Source organism: Carassius auratus, unplaced genomic scaffold (genome assembly GCF_003368295.1).
Source record: "Carassius auratus strain Wakin unplaced genomic scaffold, ASM336829v1 scaf_tig00032537, whole genome shotgun sequence".
NCBI classification, from domain to species: Eukaryota; Metazoa; Chordata; class Actinopteri; order Cypriniformes; family Cyprinidae; genus Carassius; species Carassius auratus.
The window spans coordinates 1-10,000 of NW_020526007.1; the positions used below are offsets into that span (position 1 = coordinate 1).

Below are 10,000 nucleotides of genomic sequence, written 5' to 3' on the forward strand. Positions count from 1 at the left end.
AGTAATACTCACTCTCTCAAGAAAGAAACTCGTAGTCTTGAACGCAAATGGAGAAAAGCTAACTTTGAAGTATATCCAGCTATAGACAGGCTCTAACAACTGTGAGGGCAGAACATATCCACAAACTCATAGAAAAATAATCAAAACAATCAAGGTTAAATTTAACAAATAAGTAACCAGACGCCACCTGATTCAAATATTCCCCAACGTTAAATAGTAATGACTTTATGAATTTCTTCACTGATAAAAATAGATAACATTAGAAATACAATAGCGAATGTAGATTCTACAGCGTCTAACACTTCAGTTTCATCCCATCGCACCCAAAGATAAACTGCAGTGCTTTACAAATATAGGACAGGAAGAGCTAAATAAACTTATACTGTATCTAAACCAACAACATGTTTATTAGATCCTGTACCCACTAAATTACTGAAGAGCTGTTACTGTAGCCGAAGAACCGCTTCGTTATCTTTAGGTCACGTCCCAAAACCATTCAAGATGGTGGTTATCAAGCCTCTTATTAAGAAACTAGATCCTAGTGTACTGGCAAATTATAGGCCTATTTCACATCTTCCATTTATGTCAAATTTTTTAGAAAAAGTTTGTGTCTGCTCAATTGAGCACCTTCCTGCAATAAAAAGATCTGTATGAAGAATTTCAGTCAGGTTTCAGGCTCCACCATAGCACAGAAACGGCACTTGTTAAAATTACAAATGACCTGCTTCTTGCGTCAGATCAAGGCTGCATCTCATTTCCAGTTTACTTGATCTTACTGCTGCGGTTCGACACCATAGATCATTGACATACTCATAGATCGATTACAAAACTATACAGGTATTCAAGGGCAGGCTCTAAGATGGTTTAAATCCTACCTGTCCGATCGCTACCATTGTGTTTATTTAAATGGGGAGTCATCTCATTTATCACCAGTAAAATATGGAGTGCCACAAGGATCCGTCCTAGGTCCCCTTCTATTTTCAATATACATGTTGCCCCTTGGTAATATTATAAAAAAAAAAAAATTGGGATTAGTTTCCACTGTTATGCTGATGATACTCAGCTATATATCTCAACGAGACGCAGATAAAACTTCTAAATTATCTAAACTAACAGAGTGTGTTAAAAAATTTAAAAAGATTGGCATGACTAATAATTTTCTACTACAGATTTGCAACTTGATGAATTTACTGTTACTATCCTCTACAGTTAAAAATCTGGGTGTTATATTAGACAGCAACTTGTCATTAATTCTGACGGCACCCCATTCACTGCAGAGCATCCATTGATGAGACACGACATGAAGTGCTACATTTCTACAAATCTGATGAAGAAACAAACTTATCCTGATCCTCGGATGGCCTTAGGCCCGAGCAACATTTTCACTGGACAGTTTTACACTTGCAATTGTTAAAACAACCCAGGATTTACAGTACCTGGGGATCAAAAAAAAGATAGAGAAAGAAGTACGTTGTAAAATCAAATAGAAACTACACTGTTTAGATAGCAAAACATTTTTTTGAAAAACACTATTTTTCTATGCCTACATACTTAACTGTAAAATGAACTGAAAAAAATGATTTAAAAAGACAAAAAGTGATTAGGTTGCAGATAATAAAAAAAAAAATGTGAACATCGTAAAAAAAATCTAGTATATGTATCTTGTTTTAAAGGACATTATTCGACATTAATATTTATTAAACAATTTATACTGGAACAAAAAATTTCAAGAATGCTAATTGGTTAATTAATTATAAGAGTCAGTAGGTTTTGATACATTTTGGAAAAACTATGAGTTAATTTTCTCATTTGCTATTCATGAGGTTAATGCACAATGTCACAAACACTCGACCTTTTTGAATCACTGCTTATGAAACACTTGTGCATTTAACGTGTGTTCGTCAACATTTTCGACTGTTGATGCTTAATCATTTAGCACATGAATATTTAATGAGGCCAGCACTGATTCGTTTATGATTCTAGCACTGCATGAATCAACATACTGTAAATGCCATATTTTATTTGTTCAGTCCCATTCAGTAGGCTGTAAAGTTTTAGGTCACGTCTAATTTGTACGTGTTTTTGAACACTAGGAAGGTCCTTCGTCCTAAAGTCTGTGGCTGGTTTTGGGTTCAGTGTCTGAAATAAGGTTTGTGGTGAACAAAGCTCAAGATATTTTCATGGTTTATTCTACAACAAAATATATACCAGTTATACCTTTTTTTCTTTTTTGTTCACAAGTGTCTAAGTGGGACTACAGAAGTTGTGGGTGGATTTAAATATCATCCAGGCAGAACAGATAAAATCAGCTACTAACTAGATGCTTTTACAGCCTTGTTGTGTTTATAATCACACTCTTGTTAACTATTCTTACTCGAACGTTCAACATAAATGAGCTGAAGCTTAATGGAGGTGAAGTTGAAGTCATGTGACCATGGTGTAGTTCTTAATTCATTTAATTTCATTTAGATTTGACATTTCAACTTCAGAATTCATAAAGTGGTGTGCATTTGTGAAGATTATGTACGAAACATGTAAGAATCATAACAATAGTTACTTTTTTTAAAGAACATTCTTTAATGTTACCATTAATGCGCTTTTATGCGTTATGGTCTATACAACACAAAGTAAAACAGAAAGTAATTTTTAAACACTATTTTGATTGAGTCAGACCAGCACAAACTGAATATTGTATATCACAAGGATTTCTGAAATAAATAACAAAACACCTGAATAATATATTCAGAATAAAAACTAAAGTGGCTTCTGCATCATAAAAGCTGTTGTGTTGAGCCCTTAAACATGTTCCTTTCACAGCTTAAGTATGAAAACTATCAACAATGGACAACATAACCCAGAACATTTTGAAATAAATAAATGAAAGCAATCTGAATTATTCAGAATCAATTTCGAGAAACATACATACCATACATACATATATATGCGGTTTAAAAAATCTATGTTATCATGCTAAGGAGCTGACTGAAAGCCAGCGACTCCACAGTAGAGACACGCTCCGATCTCCCAAACTGACACAAATGATTCGCGAACTCAGTTTAAACTCACGAACCGATTCAAATGATTCGCGAACTTCGCGATCCCGCTCCGAACTCCCGAACTGATTCAAATGATTTGCGATCCCCAAACTGACTCAAATGATTCGCGATCCCGCTCCGAAATACCAAACTTACTCAAATGATTCGCGATCCCGCTCCGAACTCCCGAACTGACTCAAATTATTCGCGATCCCGCTCCGAACTCCCGAACTGACTCAAATGATTCGCGATCCCCGAACTGACTCAAATGATTCGCGATCCCGCTTCGAACTCCCAAACTGACTCAAATGATTCGCGATCCCGCTCCGAACTGCCGAACTGACTCAAATGATTCGCGGTCCCCAAACTGACTCAAATGATTCGCGATCCCCAAACTGACTCAAATGATTCGCGATCCCGCTCCGAACTTCCAAACTGACTCAAATGATTCGCGATCCCGCTCCGAACTGCCGAACTGACTCAAATAAATCGCGATCCCGCTCCGAACTGCCGAACTGACTCAAATGATTCGCGATCCCGCTCCGAACTGCCGAACTGATTCAAATGATTCGCGATCCCCAAACTGACTCAAATGATTCGCGATCCCGCTCCGAACACACGAGAACTCTTTGACCACAGCTGCTGTGCTTCAAAAGCTCTTGCAGCAGCTCAACACTGGTTTTCTCTGAGGTGGTCGGATCACATCAGATTGTGGTTAATCTTGCAGATCATGACTTATATCTACTCTTCCTCTCCCTGCAGTTTGGTAATATGAAGATTTTTCCTTTGAACTCCCACCTCTTCTGTGGGTTTTATTGTTCTGGGTCTGAATTTGGGCTCCTGGGGTCTCAAAAAAAGAAACATTTTCAATCTCCAAGGTGAACGTTATGACAACACCAGTGTTGTGCTAGTTACTAAGAAATATGCATTACTGTTAAAAGTAACTTTTTAGTTACTTTTTTAAAGAACTTTCTTTAATGTTCCCATTAATGCACTTTTATGCGTTATGGTCTATACAAACACATAGTAAAACAGAAAGTAATTTTTAAACATAATTTTGATTGAGTCAGAACAGCACAAACTGAATATTGTATATCACCCTTGTCAAAAAATCCTAAAGGATTCCAATAAGAAAACTGTACAGGATTCTAATTGGATTTTCTATCATATTTTGGAACCGTTCCTATAGGATTCTGATAGGAATAGTCTTGTAGGACAAGACATAAATATCCTGTAGGATCATTCCTATAGGATTTTAATGGGATCCAGTTGGCTGACTGTTTATATGGGATTTTTTTTTTATTCTAAAGGTACACTTTTCCATTGTATTTGTTTTCTTGCAGTTTGCCTAAACTCACCCTGATGTAGACATTGTTCATTGTACGTTGCACGACCTTCAGTAACATTGTAAAAAACATGAGTGGTGATTTGTGCAGCAATACAACATTAGTGCAAAAATTTCTAAGGGACTGATAATTGATTGATCACACACACACACACACACACAATATGTAATACTTGTGCTTCCAATGTAAATATACACTAAACCAGTTCTAGACCCAAAGGGAGGAAAATATCTAGAGTGAGGATATACAGGAGACCAGAAGTTGAATATAAAAATAACACTTTACTGTAACAATACTAATAATAATAATAGTAGCCAATACAATCACATCACAACACAGAACAATAAAACATCAAACAATATGTAGAATATGATATTGTAACTCAGTATAATACACCTCAAAGGGAACTTCAACTGTTCATTTCATGTAATAAAGTACTATTTGTGTGTAATGCAAAAACAGAGAAAAAAAAAACTGGAAAATATTGTATCAAATATATTCCAAAGCAATCACTAATGCTCTGTCAAATGAACACATGCACGATTACTTCCTGGTTTTAGATACCTCCCAGCTCAGTCATTAGGATTTCTGAAATAAATAACAAAACACCTGAATAATATATTCAGAATCAAAAACTAAAGCGGCTTCTGCATCATAAAAGCTGTTGTGTTGAGCTCTTAAAAATGTTCCTTTCACAGCTTCAGTATGAAAACTATCAACAATGGCCCACAGTGCGTCTTCGTGTTTACAGCATCCACCAATCCTACAATGAGTCACTGCTGCAAACAGGTTACGCTGCACTTCAGTCAAAATTCATTAATTTAAAAAAGTAACGGACAATGCACCATATACAGTAACGGTAACGGAGTTTATTTATTTAAAAAGTAATTCGTTACAGTATTAGTTACTGTCAAATGGAACTGCGTTACTAATAACTCGTTACTGCCCAACACTGCCCTCAACAGACCTGAGTGATTTCACTGGTGAAACGAACGTGAATTCTAATGAATGAGTTCTAAATTCATTTTAATTTTAGTTAAAGTTTTAGCAATTGTGTTATGTTTTTTGACATTTTAATTAGCTTCTGCTTTTTTATATATATATGTCTACACACATTTAATACTTTTAGTTTTTGTTATTTTAGTAATAAACAATAAAAGAAAAGTTGCCTTGGCAACATTTTATATATATATATATATATGTTAATATTTATATAAATGAAAAATGTTTTATTGTTTTTGTTTTAAGGTTTTAGCCATTTGTTGTGTTTTATTTTTTATTAGCATTTGCTTTTTAAAGTTTACTACAACATAAACAAAAATGAGGAAAGTTGCATTGGCAATTTTTTCATATATTCCTTCAATGTTTTAGTTACAGTAATGAAAATGTATTTTTCAAGCTAAGGTGTTAGCCATTTGTTGCGGGGTTTGCTTTTAAAAATGTCTTGGTATAGTTTTTACAAAGTTTTAGTTTTTGTTAGTTGAGAAAATGAGAAATTATGCATTAGAATCTATCTTTTTTCTATATTTTAGTAATAAAAACATTTTGTGCGTGCACGTGTGTGTGGCTTTGTGCAACGGATTGAATGCTTTCACAGGTGAAATGCACAGGAATGCTAACAGATTATGGAAAGGACATCATCTTTGGCATTTGAGCGTTTCAAGTGCACTTACTTGTATGTAATGTCTGATTTGGAGAGGCACGGGCCGGCCGGCGCTCATGCTCTCAGTAAACCAGCTGATGTGCAGCACATGTTTGTCATGCATCTCTCTGAATCCCTGCTCCTCGAGCCAGCTCCAGAGATCCTGCGCTGCATTTCCCTCCGACACGACGTGTGTCACGTCAGCACTGCGAACCACACACACACACACAGCAGAAACACACACTCCATCAGAAGCCAATAATGGATCCCAGATCGTGTGGCACATAAGTAGCTGTTTTCGAGCACCGTAATCCAATTTCACATCTACTCTACGACTGATTGATTCTCTCACACACACCCACGTGCGGTTTTAATTTCTCTAGCGGTTCTCGTGATCGGATTATACTGTATGAAATCAAATCAGGTGGACTCTCACACATTAGGATATGAATGTGATGTGTGTGATGATCAGAAGCACATCCATAACACACACACACACACACACAGTCCTGAGCCTTCAGCACTTTGAGCAGGCGGCTAAACGAAATTACCCATCATGCACCTCTCTCAATCAGACACTTGGAGGTACAATAGCAGAACGGACAGGTGCCGCTGCGGATGTCTAAAATTAGCTTGAGATGTAGAGCGTTTAAGGGGAAATCGACTGCTAATTTAACTCACTTCTGTCTGTCCTCAGAGGGGATATCTATTCAACTTTAATCTTTCGAAATGTAAATCTGATTTATTTTGATTCAATAACAAAAAACTAAATCTTATTTGGTCTGACTTTTTTAGTTTTATTAAACATGCTTACTATTACAGTATTTATTAATATTTAGAATTAGCTTTTTATTTTTATACTTTCAGCTTTTATTTGAATTTTAGTTTGTTTCATTCATTTTGTTATGCATTTTAGTAGTTATTATTTTATTTCTGTTTAGCTTTATCTTTTCAGTTTTATTCATTTTAGTATTTTATCTAATATTTATATTTTCAGCTTTACTTTAATTATCAAAAAAATTGTTATTAACATTTTATAGTTTATATTTATATATATATTATGGCTTGTTTATATTTCTGTTTAGCGTTATATTTTTTTGTAATTTCAGTACTTCAGCTTCAACTTATTAGTTTTTTTTAAGTTTAAGTATTTTATCTAATATTTCTTTATTTCTTTATTTAAATTTACAAAAACATATTATTATTAATACTACGATTTAACTTACTTCTTTTTTACTTCAGTTTTAGTTAAGTAATTCTTTTGTACATAAACTTACATCTGATGGCTGCCAAAGCAACATTTATAATTTTCAATCTAACGTTTTTCTGTTTAATTTATTTTTATTTTCTGTTTTAGTCATTTTTTTTTTTATCAAGGAACCATTTCTAATTTTCAGTTTCAATTTCATTTTTTTAATTTTTATTAATAAAACATTTTTTTTTCTATTTACTTATTTCTATTTAGTTTTAATTCATTTTTATTTCAGTTTTATTAATTTTGGCACTTAAAAATTTTAAGTTAGATAGTTAGTTAGTTCTTATTTTCTTAAGTTTTTCGTCTAATTAAATTTTTTATTTCAGCTTTATTTCAATCAACAAAAAACGTTATATTAGTAAATTATTTTATTTAGTTGCCGAGGAAACATTTATAATTTTCAATTGAAGTTTTTCATCTAAATTTATATTTAATTTTAGCTTTATTTCAACAAATTAATTTTTTTATTTTTAATAATAACACACTGGTTTGCCTAAAAACGACAGATTAGCAGAACCACAAAAACAAATCCAACTTGTTTAATAGTTTTTAAATTTCTAAAGAAAATATTATTGGCGTTTGTCAGTTCAAAACCCATTGACTAAATGCTAAGGTGTTTGCCAGAGCATTGCTATGCGAATGATTTGCACCCAAACTCAAACGAGCCTCTGAAATTCATGCACCAGAGTATTTAAACTGCATGCACATTTGTCGTATTTTTCAAGATAAAAATATTTGCAATTAGAGACACTGATGCAAACTCCCACAAGATCAAATGATCTGAATTTTATAGCTCTCTACTTTCACTGCATGACTATTTTTATTCCTCCGAAAGGAATTTAATCAAAAGCATCCGAGCTGATGCTGAGCAATGAACGAGAAACCTGTGAGCAACAACATTTTCCTCTTGCACCAAACTCAACTGGAAGCTAAACACCTTTGATTGATTCCAACAGCTTCAATATATAGCATAAGACTTGCATTATGAACGTCATAACATCTAATCTCCAGCTCTTCCTGTGCAGCGTCTCTATCACGACTTGCATGCGTGTTCAGCATAATACCCGGGGATTTATAATAGGGCATTGTATTATCAGACTCGTACTGATATCAAATCCTCACTGGCTTATAAAATGTCATTTTTCAGCTCATCATGACAGGTTTCCTGTGGTTGGCTGCAGCCGTAGGCCGTTCGAGCTCAAGCTGTATTTCTGGGAATGGTGCCATCTCTCAGCTGGGTACGGCACGCTACACTACGCCAAACTGCTGGCTGCTGTTATACCCATCTACCCAAAACAACTCCCACTGGTGCTTCTCCACCTGCACAAACTGGCACCAACAACCCAGGATCGCTTCTGACCAAGCAGCCATGAAGAGAAGAATAACAGACCACACTACACACTTCAAAACAACTATGTCTGTGCTTGTAAAGTTCGTTTTTTTCTTGAAGCGACTGATTAATTCTGTTAATCAAGGTTTTAATAGCCGGTTTCTGTGCTGTTATTATTACTATGCCATTTTCCTTGCTCTCTAGAAACTCATCGAGAATCCAGCCGCCCCAGTGATTATCACTGTGATTTGCATAAAATTGTATGCAAATTAAAACATGTAATCACACAGTGAAAAGTAGAGTTTTTAATTGTTTGTCAAAGAGATGTACGTTAATCGCCGTCTCTAAATAGGGAAAATCTCTCTGTTGGGATCTGAATGACTTTGAGTGGGATTTAAAGGACTGTTTTCACACTTGGTTCATGATTCATCGGTTTTATATACATTTACCAGTGGCGTTTGTTAAAATACAACGTTTTTTAAAGCCAAAGCAACTATTAAAGTGTTTCGAAGAGAACTGGCAATTCACTAAAAACAAATATCTATATAATAAAATGTTTTGTTGAGATATTCCGACAGTGCTGTTCAAATTCCTTAAAATGCTTGTGTGAAAGATTTACTTCTTAAAGGGACAGTTCACCCTAAAACTTATTAAAATGTACCGTTTTCATCCAAGTTCTTCAGTAGAACAGTAATGAATTTTTTATTATTATTATTTGCTGAAACTGTGCGTTTCATAACACGTAAGTCTACATGTTTATAAGAATTAAAAAATATATATAGGCTTACTTCTAGCTCCTGATGATATATCGAGGTCTTATGAAGCGAAACAATTGGCCTGTGCAAGAAACTGAACATTTATATAATTATTAGCTTAAATGTAATTAATGCCTCAGTCAAACTGTCCAGAGTAGTATGATATTAAAGCTTATTAAGGCATATATCGAGCAACAAGATATGAGTAACAAAACCAACCCTAATGGAAGCCTTTGAGCTGTGTTTCTGATCATTGTGCGTTATAATGACTATAAAATATGTATCTTTATGTGTGGAAATTACATATTTTGAGTTTTGGGATTTGGTGATTGTGCTACTCTGGGCTGTTTTTGAAAAAAATGTAAAAACACAATCAACAAAACCAACAAATAAATTAAAACAAAAAAACAAAAAAGTGTAAGTGTAAACAAAGCATGTGTAAACAAACAAATAAATAAACTAGTCCGCCCAAAAGGCCTTTCCCGTTTCTTTGGACCAAACCTAAATAAACATAAATAATGTTTATTGCACAGACTGATTGTTTCGCTTCATAAGATCTCAATATATCGTCTGGAGTATTCATTTAGTTTATTATTATTCTCAAAAACCTGCTGCTGACTTTAATTTTATGAATCAC

The 10,000-nt window shown here is 34.3% G+C and overlaps 1 protein-coding gene across 1 annotated transcript in view; it reads right to left on the reverse strand.

Annotated features, from left to right (window-relative positions):
* Window positions 1–6,054: 6,054 nt before the first annotated feature.
* LOC113080903 (DNA nucleotidylexotransferase-like) overlaps window positions 6,055–10,000 on the reverse strand; it is a gene marked incomplete at its 3' end in the record, with an annotated part of 4,568 nt that continues 622 nt past the window's right edge. Inside the window, exon 2 of the mRNA XM_026252953.1 lies at window positions 6,055–6,229. Within this exon, the coding sequence (XP_026108738.1) occupies window positions 6,055–6,229 (175 nt within the window). The remainder of the gene's footprint in view (window positions 6,230–10,000) is intronic.